General features: G+C 39.5%; 1 protein-coding gene across 2 annotated transcripts in view; it reads right to left on the reverse strand.

Annotated features, from left to right (window-relative positions):
* Window positions 1-6,877: 6,877 nt before the first annotated feature.
* Window positions 6,878-24,441, reverse strand: part of Man1a1 (mannosidase alpha class 1A member 1) — a 172,776-nt gene continuing 155,212 nt past the window's right edge. For both annotated transcript variants that reach the window (XM_021173671.3, XM_021173672.3), the window contains exons 10-13: window positions 21,965-22,184; window positions 21,082-21,254; window positions 10,033-10,148; window positions 6,878-9,652 (exon numbers count right to left, since the gene is read on the reverse strand). In XM_021173671.3, coding sequence (XP_021029330.1) covers window positions 9,526-9,652; window positions 10,033-10,148; window positions 21,082-21,254; window positions 21,965-22,184 — 636 coding nt within the window. In that variant the 3' untranslated portion in view covers window positions 6,878-9,525. The remainder of the gene's footprint in view (window positions 9,653-10,032; window positions 10,149-21,081; window positions 21,255-21,964; window positions 22,185-24,441) is intronic.

The following is a 24,441-nucleotide window of genomic DNA, read 5'->3' on the forward strand; positions in this document are numbered from 1 at the left end:
GTCAATGAAGCTTTTGATGACCAGTCTGGAAATGAATGTGAAAGAACTGGACAAGGTGGAAAGGCAGGAAATAAAGGTGCTTTATGGTGTTCATACCCACAAACACTCCATACAGGACATTATGCAAAACTTAATAAGGAGTCCCATGGACTCTGTGAAAGTGAGTCATGCTACAATCAGGGATGGAGAAACAGTTAAAAAAAAAAAAGACTCTAAAAGCAGCTATTGGAGAAGAAAGCTAACAAAATGATCACTTCATAAAACCAGGGGTAACTGAAGTTAATATGTTATACAGATTCCTCTAAGAATATTTATATTTAAAACTCCAGCGTGATTCTGTTTAAAAGACTTAGATGCATCACCCATTGCCAGAAAAGCTTTTGTAAATAAAACATACAAACAAACAAACAAACCAAAAATAAAACATGTTTCCAAAATAATTGGGGCTGTCAAATTATACCTAAGTGTCAAGCAGAAGAACTATGTGCGTATCATAAATCACAAATTCCTTAGCTTTTCTGCCTCTCTTTGTCTTTCCATCCTTGGGTCCTCAGTGTTTGTATGCAAAGTGATAACACAGGATATTCTGGGACATCATAATCTTGTTACAAGTGAGTGAAGACTAGATTTTCCATGAGGTATAGCTATAGGTGAACTGTAATTCATATCTTGATAGACATATCTGGTGTGAACTCTGATTGGACACCTTTACTTTGGTAAGATTGATTGGATGAGCATCTGTTGTTTTTTTCTTGAGCACAAAGATTTGCCAGTCCTTTGAGTCTGTTAGGACAGATAAGGGTAGAAAATGATTCCTGATGATGGAGAAACCCTTTACAAGTCATCTTGAAAATAACAAAGTTGGATGAAACTCTGCCTAAACTATGTTGTTCTGATCATTTAAAAGCACATCAAATATATGGCAAATATTTCTTGAAAATTACAACTTACATATTGGATCATGTACATGAAAGGAGCTTGGGAAAAGTGGATATTGACCTTTGGACCATTGAGTCAGTTAAAGAGTGCCAATAAGGTTTCCTATATGTTTGAATATGTTTGGTCCATGAGAAGTGGCATTATTAGGAGGTATGGCCTTATTGGAGGAGATGTAGCCTTGTTAGAGAAAGTATATCACTGTGGAGGTGGGACTTTGAGGTCTCATATATACATTCAAGTCTGGCCAGGGTGATCCAGACCCTCCTCCTGGCTGCCTTCAGATCAAGATGTAGAAATCTTGGCTCTTTCAGCACCAAGTCTGGATGGACTCTGCCATGCTTCCTGCCATGATGATTAAAGTAAACCTCTGAAACTGTAAGACAGCCTCAATGAAATGTTTTCCTTTATAAGAGTTACATTCATCATGTTGTCTCTTCACAGCAATACATCTCTAAGACACTATCTGACACTTAATTTCAAGTAGCATCTAAGAAGCTAGAATGACATTTAGACATCTAAACTCTATGCCTAATTGAAAAGATTGATCATATTTACTGTTATTAACTTGTAATATACTGCATCCATATCATTATCAGAAGGGAGATGTATTGCCAAGATACCATTTCTGTGTGGATGGCTGACAATCAGCATAAATAAAAATTATGTTTACAACATATTTTAATAAAGTGGCCACCATAGAAATAAGCACAGCTTGTGCTGTGTGTTACAAATAAATGAACTCAAAAGGCTCCCATTTCCTCAGGGGACCTTCTCCAAAAATGACCATATAATTGGTCACAAAACAGGCCTCAACAGATATAAAACTATTGAAATTGTCCCATGCATCCTATCAGACCACCATGACTAAGGCTGATCTTCAATAACAACATAAATAATGGAAACTGAACAACACTCTTCTCAATGATACCTTGGTCAAGGAAGGAATAAAGAAAGAAATTAAAGACTTTAGAGTTTAATGAAAATGAAGCCACAACATACCCAAACCTATGGGACACAATGAAAGCATTTCTAAGAGGGAAACTCATAGCTCTGAGTGCCTCCAAAAAGAAACTGGAGAGAGGACACACTAGCAGATTGACAACACATCTAAAAGCTCTAGAAAAAAGGAAGAAAATTCACCCAAGAGGAGTAGACAGCAGGAAATAATCAAACTCAGGGGTGAAATCAACCAAGTGGAAATAAGAACTATTCAAAGAATTAACCAAACAAGAAGCTGGTTCTTTGAGAAAATCAACAAGATAGATAAACCCTTAGCTGGACTCACTAGAGGGCACAGGGACAACATCCTAATTAACAAAATCAGAAATGAAAAGGGAGACATAACAACAGATCCTGAAGAAATCCAAAACACCATCAGATCCTTCTACAAAAGGCTATACTCAACAAAACTGGAAAACCTGGACGAAATGGAAAATTTCTAGACAAATACCAGGTACCAAAGTTAAATCAGGATCAAGTTAACGATCTAAATAGTCCCATATCCCCTAAAGAAATAGAAGCAGTCATTAATAGTCTCCCAGCCAAAAAAAGCCCAGGACCAGATGGGTTTAGTGCAGAGTTCTAACAGACATTCACAGAAGATATAATTCCAGTTCTGCACAAACTATTCCACAAAATAGAAGTAGAAGGAACTCTACGCAAATCATTCTATGAAGACACACTTACTCTGATACCTAAACCACAGAAAGATCCAACAAAGATAGAGAACCTCAGACCAATTTCCCTTATGAATATAAATCCAAAAATCCTCAATAAAATTCTCGCTAACTGAATCCAAGAACACATTAAAGCAATCATCCATCCTGACCAAGTAGGTTTTATTCCAGGGATGCAGGGATGGAAATCCATCAACATAATCCATTATATAAACAAACTCAAAGACCAAAACCACATGATCATCTCGTTAGATGCGGAAAAAGCATTCAACAAGATTCAACACCCATTCATGATAAAAGTCTTGGAAAGATCAGGAATTCAAGGCCCATACCTAAACATGATAAAAGCAATCTACAGCAAACCAGTAGCCAACATCAAAGTAAATGGTGACAAGCTTGAAGCAATCCCACTAAAATTAGGGACTAGACAAGGCTGTCCACTCTCTGCATACCTATTCAACATTGTACTTGAAGTCCAAGCCAGAACAATTCGACAACAAAAGGAGATCAAGGGGATACAAATTGGAAAAGATGAAGTCAAAATATCACTTTTTGCAGATGATATGATAGTATATATAAGTGACCCTAAAAATTCCACCAGAGAACTCCTAAACCTGATAAACAGCTTCAATGAAGTAGCTGGATATAAAATTAACTCAAACAAGTCAATGGCCTTTCTCTACACAAAGAATAAACAGGCTGAGAAAGAAATTAGGGAAACAACACCCTTCTCAATAGTCACAAATAATATAAAATATCTTGCTGTGACTCTAACTAAGGAAGTGAAAGATTTCTATGATAAAAACTTCAAGTCTCTGAAGAAAGAAATTATAGAAGATCTCAGAAGATGGAAAGATCTCCCATGCTCATGGATTGGCAGGATCAACATTGTAAAAATGGCTATCTTGCCAAAAGCAATCTACAGATTCAATGAAATCCCCATCAAAATTCCAACTCAATTCTTCAACGAATTGAGCAATCTGCAAATTCATCTGGAATAACAAAAAACCTAGGATAGCAAAAACTCTTCTTAAGGATAAAATAACCTCTGGTGGAATCACCATGCCTGACCTAAAGCTGTACTACAGAGTAATTGTGATAAAAACCACATGGTAGTGTTATAGTGACAGACAAGTAAACCAATAGAATAGAATTGAAGACCCAGAAATGAACCCACACACCTATGATCACTTGATCTTCGACAAGGGAGCTAAAACCATCCAGTGGAAGAAAGAAAGCATTTTCAACAAATGGTGCTGGCACAACTGGTTCTTATCATGTAGAAGAATGCAAATCGATCCATTCCTATCTCCTTGTACTAAGGTCAAATCTAAGTGGATTAAGGAACTTCATATAAAACCAGAGACACTGAAACTTATAGAGGAGAAAGTGGGGAAAAGCCTTGAAGATATGGGCACTGGGGAAAAATTCCTGTATAGAACAGCAATGGCTTGTGCTGTAAGATTGAGAATTGACAAATGGGACCTCATGAAACTGCAAAGCTTCTGGAAGGCAAAAGACACCTTCAATAAGACAATAAGGCCACCAACAGATTGGGAAAGGATCTTTACTCATCCTAAATCAGATAGGGGACTAATATCCAATATATATAAAGAACTCAAGAAGGCAGACTCCAGAAAATCAAATAACCCCATTAAAAAATGGGGCTCAGAACTGAACAAAGAATTCTTACCTGAGGAATACCGAATGGCAGAGAAGCATCTGAAAAATGTTCAACATCCTTAATCATCAGGGAAATACAAATCAAAACAACCCTGAGATTCCACCTCACACCAGTCAGAATTGCTAAGATCAAAAATTCAGGTGACAGCAGATGCTGGTGAGGATGCGGAGAAAGAGGAACACTCCTCCATTGTTGGTAGGATTGCAAGCTTGTACAACCACTCTGGAAATCAGTCTGGCGGTTCCTTAGAAAATTGGACACAGTACTACCGAAGGATCCAGCAATACCTCTCCTGGGCATATATCCAGAAGATGTCCCAACTGGTAAGAAGGACACATGCTCCACTATGTTCATAGCAGCCTTATTTATAATAGCCAGAAGCTGGAAAGAACCCAGATGCCCCTCAACAGAGGAATGGATACAGAAAATGTGGTACATTTACACAATGGAGTACTACTCAGCTATTAAAAAGAATGAATTTATGAAATTCCTAGGTAAATGGATGGACCTGGAGAGCATCATCATGAGTGAGGTAACACAATCACAAAGGGACTCACACAATATGAACTCACTGATAAGTGGATATTAGCCCAAAACTTAGGATACCCAAGATATAAGATACAATTTGCTAAATGCATGAAACTCAAGAAGAATGAAGTCCAAAGTGTGGACACTGTGCCCCTTCTTCGAATTGGGAACAAAACACCCATGGAAGGAGCTACAGAGACAAAGTTTGGAGCTGTGAGGAAAGGATGGACCATGTAGAGACTGCCATATCCAGGGATCCATCCCATAATCAGCTTCTAAACGCTGACACCATTGCATACACTAGCAAGATTTTGCTGAAAGTACCAGATATAGCTGTCTCTTGTGAGACAATGCTGGGGCCTGGCAAACACATAAGTGGATGCTCACAGTCAGCTATTGGATGGATCACAGGGCTCCCAATGGAGGAGCTAGAGAAAGTACCCAAGGAGCTAAAGGGATCTGCAACCCTATAGGTGGAACAACATTATCAACTAACCAGTACCTCGGAGCTCTTGTCTCTAGCTGCATATGTATCAAAAGATGGCCTAGTCGGCCATCACTGGAAAGAGAGGCCCATTGGACACGCAAACTTTATATGCTCCAGTACAGGGGAACTCCAGGGCCAAAAAAATTGGAATGGGTGGGTAGGGAAGGGAAGTGGGGGGTGGGAAGGTATGTGGGACTTTTGGGATAGCATTGGAAGTGTAATTGAGGAAAATATGTAATAAAAATATTTAAAATTTAAAAAAGGCTCCCATTCGAATATGTTAGATATAAAATTGTGGTTGTTGCTATAAAAAATTATATTAGTTTTTTTCTGTACAAGGCAAGGACCATGAGACCTATTCACATGAACATGTAGTAGGTTTTTAGAAAATAATGTAGAGTAAGAGACAAAGGCTGATGGAAATTCTAACTAATTTGATAAAGTGAGAGCTGTGTAGAAACATGAAGGTGAGGAATGTGTTAGGTAAATAGCGAAGAGTTCCATGTAACTAGAGGGGTAGCCACATTATCCAAGAAAAGCAGAACATAGGGTTCCACACCTAGGCTTGTCCATGAACAGCTAAATTCTCTTTTCTATTCAGCCTTTCTGAAACTTTAATTCTGCCCCCCCTCCGATTTCAAGGTCAATTATGAATTTTTCATATAATTAACACTATTAAATGCCATTTTATGGCCTTAGGGTGAATGCCATGGGCACTGACTAGGTCACAAATGTAAGAACACACATCACACTTTCTTGCCTTTTTTGACACTGGTTTTGTACCTCCACCTTGCATGCCCTGGTGCTGAATTTAGGTGAGATTCCCGGCAAGGGAATCTGTTGCAGGATTTTCCCTGTTCAACTACATTAGTGCAGAGGAGGCCTGTGATTGGACAAGGAAAAGGGATGAGGAGCTAATAGTGGCAGAGACAGAGAGCATCTCAGGAGAGGGAGAGAGGAAGGAGAATGAAGGTGACATGCACCAGTGTGGCTTGAACCAGCCACTTATGATATCATAAGGTTAGAATAATTGGAATAAAGCTTTTATCACTATCATTTGGTTCTGAAATTATTGTATTAGCATCTTATAAATTGTGATTTTATTGATACATGTCTGACTGGTTAACTATAAGCTTTAAGAGTTTTAATTCTACCAGGTAATTAGGTATTGTGATGGCTGACTGTGGGGTATGTGGGGCATTGTGTGGTAGCAAGAGAAACTCAGATCTCTCCCTCCCCCTGCCAGATAGTTGGCCGACAGAGAGACCACTGATTAAGAGCACCTGAGGTGAGGCGGGAGCCCTGTGACCCACCAGGGCCAGAGAGTTGGTGGGTTGAGAGAAGCAGGAACGTGGAGAGTTGGCAGGTTTATTTTTAAATATTTCCCGCAACAGGAATCCAATTAGCTGAAGGCTGTATGTGCAAAATTATTTTCAATGTGAAGTTTTTCATGGGAATTCTTTCCTTGTTAAGATGTGTAATTGTTAGTAGAATTTGTTATTTCCATCCATCTATACATACAGAAGCATCTTTAAAGTCACAGTGACAAGACACGGAAGGAGATATATTAAAAGACTTTATTCACAATAGAGAAATTTTACAAATATAATTTTTAAAAATTATGTGTCAATCTATTATGTTTTCCATAACATCAGAGATTTATATAAAGTTCGAAATGACAGAATGCTCTTATGAACAAATCAAAAACAATCAATGTAAAAATGGGTGATACACATAATAGAGAAGTCACTGAGTTCTATAAATTGGCATACAACTTATATGTATAATATAGTATATCAAAACAGGTTTCGTAAACACAAAACTGGGTGCTACTTTAACTGTTCATCTTTAAGGGTGTGGATTATACATGTAAATCAAACTGCACAGCTTTGTTGAAAATGAATGAGTTGGTATCTATTTGGAGACTTCCGTTGTTTAAAATTAACACAAAACATAAGCTTAATCAGTTATATTTCTATAAAATTAATCTCTTATCTTGTTTAAATTTTTGGTGTTCTGAGATCTGGTTTTAAAACTGAAAACTTGCCAGTGGCACAGCAACCTGTGGTTCAGCTTCTTCCCTGCTTATACTGGAATATAAAAGCTACATTACAGTGTAGTAGGTACACAGGGCATGCCTTTGAAACCCCTCCTGCTGCAGAAATACTCACCAGCTGTGGATGCTCCTTCAAATGGAAATGCAAAGAATATGAATTAAATAGCTAATCTAAGGACAGTGAAAATTATAATCAAAATACAGATGACCAAATTTTGGCAGCAAATTTTAATATTTTACCTCTGAGCTCTAGGGAGGGAAGGATCTGTTATTCACTTGTTCTTCTTCATGGAGGGAAAAGTTTTACAGTCAAATCAAGTTGTAATGAAGAGGTTCTATTCAGTTTCATTAAAATGATGTCATGGGTTCATAACCTCCAGAGACTGAATAGATTACAGGCAGAAGCTTCTCTGGGTACCAGAGATGTGTTAATATAGCCAAAATGATATACTGAGGGATCTTTTCCATTTACTAATTTTACTGTTTTGTTTTGATGTGTTCTAGTGTTTTATACTGGAAACAACCAGGACATACAAGGTAGTGATCCAAAATAACATCTTTTGAAACCATCCCCAAAGCTGAAATAGGTGAAACTATTGTCTACTCAGATTTAAGAAAACAAACGTCTCAAAATATAGGTTGTACCATAAGAAATTGATAAAATTAGACATTTTGAAAAAAGTAAATGCACAGAAATATATACTTTAGCCTAATCCATGGATTTGTATTATTTATTTTTGTTGTTTATTGACCATAGTTGGTTGAAACTGAGGTGGTTCTTGTCTTTGTCTTTCAGTATATATGAATCATATCTGATCTTTCATATAAAGAACAGGTGTGTTAACACAAGCTATCACAAAATTTGTCCTTGGGAAAATCATTCATATTTCAAGAGAAGGTTTAGAAGCATCATATAATCATTTTGATCTGTTGCAGATCAAATTATGAGGGAGTGGATCATCCCTATAAATTATTTGTAAGTTAAGATCTTTATGCGGAATGTAAGCACATTCAATACACCGTGTCCTTAAGAGTTAATTAGATTTTACTTTCTCCCTTAGCTGAATAGGAGTCGGTAAATCAGAAATGCTCTTTTCACTGGGTAAAAGCTCATGTTCATAAACTGAAGTTCAGTGATGAGCTACCCCTGGGAAGAGAACTTTTCAGATCCGAACCAAGTGCAATGCATCCTTTGCTTAAAGAGAACCAAAGAGGAAATGCAGACCCATGGGCTAGTCATATGGAATTCTCCCTCTCTTTTTAGACTGGCGATTTTGGAATGGATTCATTAAAAAGGAAAACCTGGCACGTTAGAAGTGAGGTCTTTTCTCTTTCAAAATTGTAATTGGGTAACCTGGCATTCTGCATAACTCAGGAGCTCCCCTTGCTGTGTCGTGGGCGTTGGGAGAAATTAAACAGTATGTGATACAGAGATGACACAGGGCATGTAGAGCAAAAGCAGAGAACGAAATGAATGTGAGGAAACATGAACATAATCACCCAATAAAAAGATACTGCACTTGTGAGAGATGAGGCCAGTGTCACCAGCTCTTCTGGGATGGCTTTCTCATCTGAATCACAATGAGAGTGGAGTACTCTAGAAGACATTCTATCAAATAACGATAGACCTGCTAAGAGGCTGTCACAGTTGTAAGACCTGTCTCTGGTGGACAGACAAACCAGATTAACATGAACTTGAAAAGGAAAAAAAAAAGCTTTTTTTTTTAATACTTAATTTATTATTATGGCTTTTTGCAACATGGCAAAACATTACAGCTCGAAGCAGACAGCATCTCCTCATAGAGGAGGAAGAAGTTTTGCAGTCAAATCAAATTATAATCAAGAGGTCACTGGTAGACGGTTCTATTATGAAAATGATGTTGCAACTTCATGAATTTCAGAAACAATAGATTCCTTGAGAAAAAGAAAAAGACAGGCAGAATCTGTGGATCTACTAGCTGAATAATGAGATAAGGAATTGAGGTCCACCTAGGCTTATGATACTAAACATAAAAGACTGCAAAACAATTTTAGAACTTAGGAGAATCATAGACGTTTGTCAATCAATAAGAGTTCATCATATTCTGATTACCAGAAAAGGAATTATTAAGGTATGCAGTGAGGGAATGAAGCAGAGTAAAATAGAAAATGTCTTTCATTTCTCTTTGTCATCAATTTCCTTCTTCTGCTCACGGAGTATAGGGAAAGGATGAGCCTCGGTGTTGAAGATCCAGTGTTCTAGTGGAAGAAGGTCATCATCAGAAAATATCAAGTACAAATACCTGGAGGGAGGCAAAAAAGAGAGCATGAGGCACAAGAAACCATGTCACAGAGACACATGCATGTCTCTGTGCATTCTGTAGAGAACTGTAGACCGCAGTTGACTCTAACACCCATAGACCTTAACATGGATTCGTCATTCACACTTTGGGCGCTAGACTATGAGAACCACACTGAGTAGTCCCAGCCAATCTGCCTCAGCAATGATGACTACAAATGCCTGTACTGAAACTGCCTCGGCAATGCACCTAAACTGGAATGGCTCCTGCACACATCAGTCAAATCTGGTATACTATGAATGTGTACATCTTGAAGACCTCTGTAGAGAAGATCTCCTTGGGGGCCTCAGCCACACACTTGGAGAATAATTTTATTTACTTACTTCAGTGTCTCTGCCAGGAAGAAACTTTGCTGGACATCGTCATAACTCTCATGGGCAATGTAAACATCCCGTAAGCCTGAGTAGCCTCCGTTCACTCTGCAGTGACTTTCTAGAGCCTGAATTGCCAAGGAGAGATGAGAAAGTCAGTAAAGTGATTATTAGCAATCTTTTATTAGATTGTCAAATTTAGACAAGACAAGGTTTCAAAGGGAATGCGAGTTTGACGGTGTTTTTGATAGCAAATTTAAAAACTATAAAGTAGAAAGACAAATAAGGTGCTACACAACCTATGGGCTTTATGTTTTGCCTCAAGAGAAACTCTTGCATGTGTGATTTTGGAAAAGTCTGCATTCATTTCTAGTATTTACATTGCTGGTTCAGAGTAAAGTTTGATAATTCAAAGACCACAGGCTATGTTTAGACTACTGATTATTTTTGCAAATAAAGCTTTATTAAAATACAGCTAGACTATCTTTGCTTGTTTGTAAAGTGTCTGTCACTGTTTGCATGATGTTGGGTGTGAGTAGTTGAGGAAGAGACTACATTGTTCTTTACAGAGCAAGCGTGCTGATCTCTGTCTATGGATGCCCTTAATGTCAACTGGGACTGCAAACCATTGGCTAAGAAAGTGTGCTGAGCCCTCAAACATCTACTTTCACCATAGTATACCAACTCTATATCTGTTCAGTTAAATCTTATGTTATTAAAAAAAAAGTATAGTGAACTATTAATGATGCCAGTGTTTGGAAATGAAGAAAAGTGAGTCTGGAATCCATTGCAAAAACCAGATTTTTTCTTTTCCTTAATATTGTAGAGAAGAGAATGAGATGAATTGACTGATGACTCCGGAAGCTTAGAGAGAAATGATTTGTAGCTGCGTGAACATAATGAATATTGGAAAAGGAGATGGGTTGGGAGTGAGAGGATGAAAAAATATATAAAAACTTCAAAGTCTTGCCTTCTGTTTTGTTATCTGTCGATAAATTGACTTCTGTTTGTAGACTGCTTCCCCAGAAGCCCTCATTCTTACTTTTCAGCCTTACTGATGTATTGTTGACAAATAAAATCCTCATATATTTGAGTTGTATTAGCATGCTGCTTCATGTACAGTTTGTGAAATGACTACCACAATTGAGTTAATCAACATATCCATAGCACCTCGAATGGTAATTTTTTTGTAGTGAGAGTCCTTGAGATATACTCACATATTGTAATTCACTATAATCACCATGCTATAAGCCTCCAAAAAACCTTCCTCCGCCCTCAATTTCCCCCTCCCTGCCCCTTCTCTCTCCAGGATTTCTCTGTGTATGCCTAGCTGTCCTAAAACTCACTCTGTAGACTAGGTTGGCCTCAAACTTTTCCTGCCTCTGCCTCCTGAGTGATAGGATTAAAGGCATGGACCACCACCACCTGGCATGCTTTCATCTTTTAGCTGAAATTTTCAAAGCCTTTTAAGAGTGTATGTGGTATGTGTCCCTTTCTTCTTCCTCACTAGGTCGTGATAACTGCCATTCTGCTCTCTAGACCTGTTAAGAACTTCAACTGTCCTAAGTTCTACATGCAAGTGCTATCACACAGAGCCTTTCTGTGTATGGTATGTTCTGTTTAAGATAATGTGTGCGTTCCACTGCATATGTCATCATTGAGTTGTATGAAGTCACAGTTTTGGATATTAGTTCCTTATAAGATATAGTCACTGAGTGCACTTACACAAAGAAGATAGCCATAACACTACCAAGCAGTAACACCTTATGGGAATGCTATCATCTATGTGGTTGGAGAGAAAAATCATCATGCAGATACATGGTGGCAAGTGGTTGAAAAGAATTTCTATGCCCTGTCACTTTAGCTTAGTTGATTGTTTCCTCTGCTATGCAGAACTGTTGAAGACTGATGTGGCCCTGTGTGTTTTATTTCATTTTTGTTGCTGTTCTGTGGGTGTTAAATCCAATAAAACCACTGCCAGGCCAATGCCAAAAAGATTTTTTTTCCTTAAAGTTTTCTTTTAGGAGTTTTATTTATTTTAGATCTTAGATTTAATTCTTTAATATGTCTTTGTTTTTGTATATGGTATATGTTTTATTTTTTTTAACAGGCTGCTTATCTAGTTAATAAGAATATTCCAGCCAGGTTATTTTTTTATTACCTTATTCAAGGAATTCTATTAAGTACATGCATGGCAAAATAAAAATTGCCATCTGAGACCTTGTCCTGATTCGTAGAAAGCCCAGATGTTTTATCTTCACTGTCAACTTGACTAGGGTTATAATCATTTAGGAAACACATCCCTGGACAGGCCTCTAGCAGTGTCTCCAGAGGAGTTTGGCTGAGGAGAAACATTCTTGATGAATACTGGTGGGATCAATCATTGGGTATGGTCCCAGACTGAAGGAAAAGGAGAACAGAAGAAAAGATGAACACTGACATTCCTTGCTCTCGGATTCCTGACTCTGGATGCAGTGTGACCAGCTACCCTTATGTTTCTGCTGCCTTGATTTCCTCAACAAGATAGACTCTGCCTTCAAATTGAGAGACCAAATAAAAATCCCTCTGTTCCACATTGTACTTGCAGATAATTTTTTTTTGTCATAGCAATGACTTCTGTAACTAGTAGAGAAAACTGGTATTGAGAAGTAGGGGGCAGTGCTATATATACTAAACCTCATCATGTGGCTTGTAGGCTGTTGGTGGGGGAATATAGGAAAACTTGAAGAGCTTGGATAGATAAGCACTGTAGTGCCATAAGCCAAGGTTAATGAGTCCTTGTGAGAAAAACGTAAACATAGGAGACCCAACTAATGATGTTGTAGAAAGGACCATGAATTCTCTTGGGAACTAGACTGGGGGATATTTGTGTTATATCCTGCAAAGAATCTGGCTGTGCTGTTCTCGTGTCCTGATATTTTGAGTGAGCCTAGAGCTCAAGAACAATGGACTGAATTGTGCTGAGGAGGAAATGTCAAGATAGCGTAGCACACAGGCTGTGGAGTGATTATTTCTTAATACATGCATCCAGATTTACAGCAGGAAAGGGCAGAAAGATCTTAAAAATGCTAGAGATTAGCATACCTAAGAAACTTCACATGTTGCCCTCAGATTATGGGAAAGGTTCTCTGCAGGCAAAACCCCATCATCCAAAGTTGGAATTTGTGAAATGAATTTCAGGGGCAAAAGCTTGAATCAAGAACACTGCTAAAGGGCTTCTCTGCTGGAAAAGAACTGCCTTGGAATGTGCTTCCCTATGTTCAGCCACCACCATACACAGAGGCCCCTGCAGCTAAGGCAGAGAGGCTAGGTTATTCTGGAGCTGGCAGCAGAACTTAGCAGTATTGCTCACAAAGTGGTAGATTTGCAGGCATGCACCATGCAAGAATTCCTGGGGGGTAATTAAGGCTTCCATCCTCGTGTCTCAAAGTGGCTAAGGCTAGAAGTGTTTGACAGGGTGGGGTTCTTTACCAGGAGGCTTGGAGAGACCATTGCATTGAGCTGTGATGGCAAAGCCCAAGCTGCAAAGGAGATCCCAGGATGTTGGGAGTTGCCAACACTATTGGCCATCTGTTGATGATATAAGTTGGCTTTATGTGTAACAAGCCAAAAGGTGAGGATACCTGAGCTGGCTGTGGTTTGCAGAACTGGAGAAGTAGGGTTCTTTTTTTTTTTTTTTTTTTTTTAAAGATTTATTTATTTATTATATGTAAGTACACTGTAGCTGTCTTCAGACATTCCAGAAGAGGGCGCCAGATCTCATTGCAGATGGTTGTGAGCCACCATGTGGTTGCTGGGATTTGAACTCTGGACCTTCGGAAGAGCAGTCGGGTGCTCTTACCCACTGAGCCATCTCACCAGCCCCATGGGTTCTTTAAAGCTTCTGGATCTCAGAATGATGGCACTACAAACACCAGATGCCAGACACAGAGCCATAGGCTTTCCTGTTTTCCTTTCCTTTGGGTTTTGGTCCTGTATGACTAATCATTCCTTGCCATTATCCCATGCCCCCATTTGGAGCGGAAACACTTGCTCTATGTCACTGTATAGTGGAGGTATATAATATGGAAATTTGATTTTAGAGAGATGGTTAAGATGACCTTAAGGCTTAGACGATTTTGTACTTCTGCTTTTAAACAAAGCATTTTGCATTTTGAGACGACTGTGTGCCTTTTCAGGGGTTGGGGGTAGAATGTTACAGACTAATGTATGTCCGAATCTCAAGCTGAGTTGTCAGAGGTTGTGCTTGTGATGCTTCACCGTCTACCCAACCCCTTCAGCTCTGAGCACGTCCAGGAGTACTGTGAGCATGGGAGGGTGCTTTCAGAGGACTTAACTGAGGAGGGAAGAGTTACTGTCAATGTGTGTCATACCATGAACGTGGTTCCAAGACTGAATAAAACTGGAGAAAATATTTACTTCTCTCTGAATCCTGTCTGTGGACATAAACAGCTATTTCAAGTTCCCTCTACTAGGCTTTTCCTGCCATGAAGAATATACCCTTAAACTATGAACATTCAAACATTTTTTATTTATTAAATTGATTTTGGTGGCTATTTTGTGAAGCAATGAGATAATTAACTAATAAAACTGTATAAACCTAAGAGCAAAGAAACTGAAATCACAATACATTAAGAGTAATAGTGAAATGTAAAAGAAAAAAATAAGGTAAAGTCTTAATTTCCTACTCTAAGATCTATTACTTATATTTATTGTTTTATTTTATAAATCACATTTCTATCTCTTTTCAAATATGTATGCACATGTGGATTTCTATATGAGTAGAAACATGTGTATGAAGGCTAGAGAACAACCGCAGATGTAAATCTTATGAAGACAATCACATCCTTTGAGATAAGGACTATTGTTTGCCTGAAGCACATCAATTAGACTAGACTCTTAGGATTGGCTAGCCATTCCCAGCGATCCTCTTGTCCAAACCTTCTCAGTGCTGAAATTAAAGGTGGATGCTTCTGAGCCTGGCTTTTTGTGGGGTGTTAAGGATTGAACTCAGGTCCTGATGCTTACAAAGCAATTATTTTAACCAACTATGCCATTCCATGGCTAGTCTTTGAATCATATTTCAATTTCCTGAAAGTTACAGACCTTTTCATGCTAGTAGAGAAAAACGTTCATAAGCTAGAAAAGGGGTTTGAAAAAAATTATACTTTGAAAATAGAGCTCAAAGAAGAGGAAAGAGATAGCATGTAACAGCCATGAAGGCTCATGAGCGAGCAGGGACACTGCACCCTGTGCTCAGCCACAACCAACAGATACTGACAATGAGGTCATTGATTTTTCATATGAGAACATAAGGCAAAAGGAGAAGAAAGCAGCCATCCATGAGAAGCACTAAATTGCTAGGTTAAATAAAGCTGAGCCAATGTGCCATATGAACAAAGAAAAGAACAATTCCCCATGATTTAGTGCTTAAGAGGAAAAAAAATCTTTCAAAACTGAAATGACGATCTAAAAACGATGCTTCAATTAAATTCTAAATATTATACCATAAGACAATTGAGAGAGGACTCCAAAGGCAACATCTACATCCAACTATTTTTTTTTCTTTCCTTCTTATGATAGAAAGGGCTTTTTGATAAGCAGCCAAGTATCAGATGAGAGGATTAAGCCAAATTTTATTTTGTAAATTGAGAAAAAAAATGGTCAGCACTAAAAAAAAAAAAAGTCAGGTGAGGTTATTCTCGGATATAATAAAACTGAATTTCCAAATATTTCCTTAAAATGATCTCAATCACCAAACCTTCCATAGCCCATTCATTCCCGTGAAGCTCTTTTGGTGATAATAAGCAGAGAAGCCAGGAAGTACAATTAGCTCTCCTTTCTATCCATGGGAATTTTCATGAGTTCTTTCCTTTGATACAGAGCTGGCAGGTGGACATGGTGGTGCATGCCTCTGTATCAAAGGAAAGATAAAGATTTCAGCATGTAGGAGGCTCAGGCAGGAATACTGAGTTTGAGGCTGGCCTGGGTTAGCTAATGATACCCTGAGAGAAGCAAACCACAAAAACCCAGTGACCAAGTATCTCGCCATCTCTCTATTCAACCAACCAACCAACCAACCAACCAAGGAAACAAAAGACACCAGAAAAGGGGAAGAGAGAAAAGTGTTGCCTTTGGGTATAGACAACACAGACATCTTCCTTGTCAGTTCATGCCCACTCATAGGTTTTCTCCCATAATTCCTCATTGGACAATAAGAACAAGAGTTGTGCTGGCTAGTTTTTGTTAACTTGACATAGGTTTTATTGTCATTTGACAGGAGGGAACCTCAATTGAGTAAATGCCTCCGTAAGTTCAGGCTGTAAGCAAGCCTGTAGAGAATTTTTTGAGTTAGTGATTGATGGGGGATGATCCAGTTCATAGTGAATGGTGCCAACCTGGTCTGGTGGTCCTGGGTTCTATAACAAAGGAGACTGAGCAAGCCATGAAGAGCAAGCCTGTAAGCAGCACCCTTCCCTGCATCAGCCCCTGCCTCCAGGTTCCTGCCCTATTTGAGTTCCTGCCCTACTTCCTTCAGTGATGAGCAGTGTGATGTGAAAGTGTCAGCAAAAGAAATCCTTTCCTATCCAGTTGACTTTTGGTCATGATATTTCAGCAGAGCAAAAGAAACCATGGCTAAGATAATTGTCAAGAACACAAAGATGGTGAGAGTGGACCACTGGCCTCAGGCCTAGATCGCTAATTACAGTCTCTGAAATTCCTTAATATGGGCAGAGCTCTCAACAAAGGCAAAGCAATATTCACTACAATAAAAAGGCCTTTCAGTAGCCTAGTTATTTTCAAGCTTTTGAGGCTTTAGATAAATGAAAAATAATTTAGAAATGAGGATAATGTAGAAGACTATTTAGAAGAACGAAATACCCCCAAGTCAAAGTCTAAATGCATGAACTGAACACTTGTATGCACTGGCTGGAAATGCTATCACGAGTCCTCTTATTTTGTATAATTAATATGTACTTATAACAAAATTTCCCCAAACAAAAGTATAAGTGTTGAGATATAAGGCATGTGAAGCTGGGCACACCAGGCTTCCTCGGCTAACAGGACGAATTCTCATCCTAACCGTTTCTCGACAGTGGACACTGTCACATCTTGAGCAGATCATTTCATTAGTCTGCTCTGGCAGTGCTCAGCCTCTGGGCATTTTGTGTAAGGGCTTATGTTATTAGGGACCAAATGTGCTGCAGCATGCCAACAGCAGAGGACAGGATGTTAGGGCTGTTTATAGTGACTGTAGCTCGAATCAGTGGATAGAAGACAAACCTGACCCCAAGTGATTATAATTTGGGGTTGGCTGAGGAAGCCAATAGCCAGCGGGACCAGTCAGACTCAAGTCAGGAAGCACTCTATGAAGATAGGAATTGAATAGCCAATCCGCAGAGATTTGTAAGAGTCAACCCCCAAGCTATAACACCATTGGTGGTGTCTGCTTGAAATTTCTCTGGTCTCAAGGAAAAAATAACAAAGGCTCAGGAAACACAAAAAAATCAGAGAGCGTTTGGGAGGAAGGATCACAGCTGGGGAAGTAGCAGCCTTATTGGGAAAGAAACACTATTCTCTCAGATTCTGAATGTTGGTGTGCAAAGCCTGAGGTGCAAGGCATCAAAGAAAACTGAAGAAAGCAAAAGTCCCATGAGGACTTATCTTCTGTGGATCAGCTGTGACATTACCTAATCTGTACGAATAAGTAGGCACCGCTATTATTCAGATAAATCTTATCTGCCAGCTGTCACATATTCAATTGGGACAAATGCAATACTGTTCTTGCCATTACTGACAGATAGCAAATGAAGTACTAGCTAGAAGTTCCTTTTGGGAGGTGTGTTCACAAGTGCCTATATGATTATGATTATTGGTGTACTATTTACTCAGGAAGGCAGGCTCCAGTGTTGCACCGTGGCTATGTGCACTGTCCTAATGTACTTAAAATAATTATTCTATCTAATGAAGACATGGAAATTGGTTTTACTGAGTCTATATCAGTGAAAGAACACTGGGAAAAGGATAGTATTTCGTGTGTGTGTGTGTGTGTGTGTGTGTGTGTGTGTGTGTGTGTGTAATACAAAGTTAACTAGGTAACTTTGGGTATGGATTCTCACTTTCTGTCTTGTTTGTGACAGGGCCTCTTATATACCCACTTCACCCCTCCTGGCCCATGAATTTCTGTGGATTCTCCTATCTCCACCTCTCATCATGTAGTAGAAACACTAGGATAATGGACATAGGCTAGCATGCCTGGATTTATGTGGTTTCTAGTGATCTGAACTCTGAGGCTCCAGTGTGCAAGGCAAGTACTTAGCCAATGGGCCATCTCCACAGCCCAGAATGCTGTGTGTGACTATAGAGTTATACTAGGTGATTTTTCATTTCCATACAGTTTAGTTGAGTTCCCTGAAAAGTGACATGCAACAGAGGTTGTGAGTAGGGAGTTTATTGAGATGACATCTGGAAGGAAGTGAGTCTAGATGAATAAAACAGGAGGTATTAGGTCCCGTGCAATGAGTGGGCTCCAGCTGTGTGCAGTGGAGGACAGGTCATAGGGCTGTTCATTAAGCATGTGCAATGGTGAAAGTGTTCTTTAAAGAAGAATAACATGGTTAGACACCAGCTCTAGAATCTCATTGGCTAAAGACTGCCCTTGGAGCCAGCTCCCTGACTGCAGTGAGCTGCCTACTGCAAAGTGATCCCACTTCTTCCTGGCATAGCTGCTACCTGTGATCTCTTAGGGCTTAGAAGGAGGAGCAAAAGCCAGCATCAGAATGGCTATGAAGCAGGGCATTTCTGCTACACAGGAAGAGCCCTGCACTGCGGTTGCTGGTGAAGCGCAGGGAGCATGAGAATGGGCAAGTATTGGTCATGACTCTGTAGAAAAGGCAAGACCTCAGGAGTCTGTGCTCAGCACTCCAGCTGAGTTTTAATTGGAATGACTAGGATCTAAATCAGGAGACACCTTGGTTTGGACAGAGGGAAATAATTTCCTTGCACATGTCACATTAAGTAAAGAATGAGGATTCACATATAGGAAACCAAGGCTATTTTTACAAAGACACTCCCCTCACTGGAAGAATCAAGCAAAACCATTTACTGCCCACCAAGTAGCAGAGATTTCCTATTTTTGATAGCCTTTGTCTATCATTTTTCTTTTTACATTTAATATCTATAATGTTGCCATGAAGTGTTGCCGTGAGTAGTATGTGAAATGACGTTGCCCCCTACAGATTATTCTGTTAGATTTTTCTTTTAATTTTGATTGTGTGTGTGTGTGTGTGTGTGTGTGTGTATCGGTGTGTATAGCTATGCTGACCTGTGTGAGTATATGTGGAGGCCAGAGGTCAATGTTGGGTATCCTCTGTCGCTTTGTATTCTGAGGTAGCTCATTGCTGTGGCTAGACTGGCTGGCCAGTTGAGAATCTGCTTGTCTCTGGCACTCTTATCATTGTAGGGATTACCTGATCACACAGCCGTGCCTGTAGTTTATATGGCTTTGGGGGTTTCTGAATGCAGTCCCCCAAGCTAGTATAGTAAGCTGCATCTTTTTTGAGATAGGATGCTTTCAAACTCGGTATAGAGCAGAGCATGTCCTTGAGCTTTGATCCCATTGTTTCCTGAGGGCTGAATTGTAGGTGTGAACTGCCATGCGCAGTGTTTTGGTGCAGTAATCAGACCCTAGGCCCATGTGTTGCAATACAAGCATTCCAGCGACTAAACCACACCCCCAGCCCTGGTGTCTGATCTGATGAAATACATTATTCTTGATGTTTCCAATTTAATCAGTATTTGCAATTCAAGCTCATAATTCCTTTGCAGGCCAAGTCACAGCCAGCCCCTTATCACGAAGGCTTGGATGGAATTCACTTTTTAACATTTCCTTCTAGCTGAAAAAATGTAAATGTAAACAAGTGGAATCACTACTGATTGAATATAATTACAGAATGGAATATTTTCCTTAAAATGACTGACTATTAGTGATAACAGATACACTAGGTGAAGCGGCTGGTAAAGATGGTTAATCAATGGTCTCCCGAGGTGATATTTACCTTGACATGGGCTTCCTGAGACTTCTCAGAGTCCTTTCTATGATCAGTGTTTAAGACAGCTAGCTTTCTACCAAGAAGCTAGGGAGAACAGAATAATTAAAATGTCTGCTTGCTCTTATTCTCTGTGTTTTCTCCTACTCCTTTCTGCATAATAGCCCTTAAAACTAGCCATGGTCTGATGTATAGGTGAGGGAAACTCCTACGGACCTAGCACCACAGATCTGGGAGATAACGTTCCATATTTGGTAGGAAGAAACCCAGGAAAAGCAGTTAAAGCACCATATTGAGGTAGAGTAGAGAATTTCTACTGGTGGACAACCATTGTCCAAGGGAAACTGTTCTCTAAGTTCTTCCGAGAGCTAAGCATATAGCTCTTTCCAGGACAGTGGCTCTGAACCTTCCTAGTGCTGAGGTCCTTTAAGACAGTTCTTCATGTTGTGGTGATCCCTCAACCACAAAAGTATTTTCGTTCCTACTTCATAACTGTAATCTTGCTATTGTTATGAATCATACCGTAAACATCTGATAGGCAGGCTACCCCGAAAGGGGTTGTGAATCACAGATTGAGGACCTGTGCTCTACGTAAAAGCATAGGGTTTCACTTAAGCCCAAGGAGCAATGGGAAAACATGGATTTCAAATAGACAACAGACAGTGCTGAACATCTAGAAGCTGTCCAATATCCCCAGTGGAACAAAGCAACCATTCTTTCTACAGTTAGGATAACTTCATGCTGTATCATGCCTTTCTAGATCTTCCTGTCTAGATCTATATCCTTCAGTATTCAAGTCGACCTGTAATGCAGTTTTATGTCTGTTCCGTAAGCCAAAGCTAAAGCCCACTCTACACAGTGAATTAGCCAGAAACGGGCAGCCCTGAATGGAACGACCTTGATAAAGGTATGGAAATCTCAGAAAAGTTGCCACAGCAGGTTTGTAGTCAACACTGAACATTTTTTGCACTAAGAAGTTGATCTGTAAGAAATATGCAAGCTCAAACATCACCTCCACGGCTTCCCAGGCCCAGGTCCTGTACTTGGGGTCGTGAGTCAGTCGCCACATGTACATGTACGTCTCGATGACCTCGGGCCGTAAGATGTAATACTTTTCGTTTTGCCTCGTGGCAATAGCTTCCACGCCACCATCAAATCGAAACGCTTCCGGTCCCAACTTCACATCTAGAGCACATGTAATCAGTTAACAAGGGTTACCTCCTGAACAAGGGTAGGACCTTGACAAAAATCAGAAACCCCAGAGTGATTAAGGGCTAGTTAGACACACCATACAATACACAATAGTCAAGATATTTCTAAATTTGTATCAGCTAAAAGAATCCATTTTAGAAAGTGACAATTCTTTTTTTTTTTCTCCTCTTTATTCCCATTTACCTCCTATTTACTGAACACCCACTGGGTTTCTAGAAGGTCCTGCAGCCATATTTGCTAGGTAGCTGAAAGCTTGGTGGTTGAGAGTTCTCTTAGAATGTCACAAAAGGCCGGTTATTTAATCTTTGCGTATAAGTGCCTAATTAATAAATAGGAAGTCAGACATATAATCTCCTTTGGGGCTTTGGGGAAGTTCCTTTTGTTTTGAGTCGGAGACCCTTGCTCAATGTTACTGAGGTAAAGCAAAGCTCAGTAAATAAACTTAAACTTGAATGGCCTATTTTTTGTTACTCGATACACTAAGATGTATATTTTTGTATAAAGCAGTGACTTCTCAGTATGAGCATAATTCCTTTTAAGGTGTCAGTATCATCAAATTTCACAGTGGTTTTCTTTCTCCTCCCTCCCTCTTCTTCCTGGATGATGGCCAGGGCAAAGCCCTTTTCTGAATGAAGTCAAAGCTTGAAGGTATGGCCTATGAATGGAGAGTAACATATACTCACATGTACGATTGTAAGATTCATGACAAGTGCGGGCAATTTCAGCTCCGAGTTCAAGGTAGTGTTGGGCCCGGGCTTCCAGAGCTCCATCTGCCCCAAGTGCAAACATGCCTCCTGCAAAGCACGTCAGGTGGCCCATCTTGTGTTCCAGGAGGCCCCCTTTCCACTCTGCGATGTACGTTAGTCCCCCACTTGACTTGCGGATCAAGTGAGTCTCGATGGCCTGAAAAGAAGACATTTTAAATTGTAGCTCTTCTCGAATTCATAAATTCTCTATTATTATTGTGTAATCAATTATTTCCTTTTCTTTCCTCTTTTTTCTACACGACGTGGCTTTGTTATAGAACACAAATTGCCTAGACTTCACTATGCCGGGTATGCAGGATGGGATTGCCTTTTGCAGCAATCCTCCTGCCTCAGGTCTTGAGTGCTGGGATTATAGGCATATGCCAACAACAAGCTCAGTTTTATATTATAATTAAAAACATACATATATACTTTAAATATGTATGTGAACACAATTAAAACAACTACAACTTAAAACTATTGTTTGCAATTTGCTTATTGTCTCAAATCGAATTTCATCAGAATTCTTTCCATGTTCCACTTATTCATCTGGTTAGGATTTTCTCTATTGGCCCAGCTTCCTTGGCTTTTTTTTTTTTTTTTTTTTTTTTTTGGCTCCATGAACAAACACTTGCCATTCTCATTCCCTAAGTACCACTCCCTTCTCAAAGACAGGACCCTGACACCATGTCTCAGCTGAGTTAGTTCAAAGCCCAGGTCCCACTGTAGATGAAGAACAGAACGTGCTGGGGTCTAAGATCCATGATGGTGGTATTGCTGTTTTCTCCCTCTTAGGCTTGAGCAGCAAAAAGAGGATGGTGAAGATGGGCTGTTCTGGAGTCAGAGTATATGGATTTAGATGGTACCTCCGATGCTGTTGAGGAATGCTGCAGGTAACTTGTTCAACACATCTGTAAGTCTGAGTATACTCCTCATCCATAACATGGAAACAATGCTAGCTATGCTGAAGACTGCAGCATTTTGTTTAAAGGAATTCAGTATAGACACTAGCCCTGGTAAGCCACTTATTTATATCTCTTAGGTGGCAATAAGAGACCAATCAGATGGTTTGGGGTGATGGCTCAGTAAAGCATGGAGAAAAGTTGCCAACGGTGGCATTTGCAATTTCAGTGTTCAGGAGGAGAAAGCCGGTGGCCTGGGACTTGCTGGCCAGCCAGAGTAGCCTCATTAGTGTGCTCCAGGACAATGACAGACCATGTCACCCAGACAAATAGGGAGGACAGCTCCTGAGGAATGACCTGAGTTGACCTCTGCCCACATGCGCAAATGTGTACCTACACATACACAGAGAAATTAAGTCACACTCAGCTCCCATTTATTCTATTGAGAAACATACTACTGTACAGTTTAAAACTTTAAAGCAAATGACATTTAAACCAAGAATAAAAAATAATATTTACAAAATGTATTCGTAAGATATATTTTATTTAAGCCCACAGACTGCTGGTATTATCAAAAAACTAGGTTAGAATAGAAATAAAATAAGCCTTGTATTTAAAAAAAAAACCTGAAAGTATGAACTAGGTTTGGAATTGCTAATTTCCAATCCTGCTGATAGAAAAATGTGACACAGGAAGGAAAGGACTCTCAAGGGGTCTGCAGTGACCTCTGTTGTTAGAAAAAGGAGGGTTTTCAGGATGCACATTTGGGAAGGTAGAAGAATGACTAAGAATGCGTATGTAACCCTCTCTACCTTTATTAGAAATAAACAAACAAAAGCAAGACAGTCAGGAACAAATGAACACCGCTGTGCTCATTAGCTGTGGTTAAGCTAATTTTATTGATGGTTTAGTTATCACATTAATATTTCATTCTCATTTAATGCAACTGAACATCTTAGCTATTTACAATTCTCATAACACAAATTGCAATAAAGTCCTTCAAGCAGATACTTGTTCATCACCCAGGAAATTATTCTTTCTCCATGGCAAGAGTAAGAGCTTTTGAGCACAGATTAGAGCAACATTATTACCCTGTTATGGAGAGTGAATAAACTACCATATTCTTTTTTTGCATGATTCTGACCAAGTGCTCCCTCCTAAAATAAACTATGATGAAGTTCTGTGCCCAAAGCAATGGTTTTGTGTGGAAATGAAAAAAAATGTAAATATGCCCTAATATGACTCTAATAAATAAAATTGTGTGTGTGTGTCAGATCTATAGGGAATTGATTGAGGAAAAAGAGCATGAAACATTTTGTGGTTTAATTCTTCCATATCTGTATTAATTTGATGAAGCCTTTGGACTCCTAAATGACACATCACCTGCCCACATATCTTGCCCCATTACAGATTCTTTGCATGATGTCCAGGGAAGGCCATGATAACCTGCCAAGAGGTCAAAGTACTGTCCAATTAAAGCACTCCTATCTGAATCGACCTAAGGCTAAAACT

Source organism: Mus caroli, unplaced genomic scaffold (assembly GCF_978045245.1).
Source record: "Mus caroli unplaced genomic scaffold, Mus_caroli_1 scaffold_9, whole genome shotgun sequence".
Classification (NCBI taxonomy): domain Eukaryota; kingdom Metazoa; phylum Chordata; class Mammalia; order Rodentia; family Muridae; genus Mus; species Mus caroli.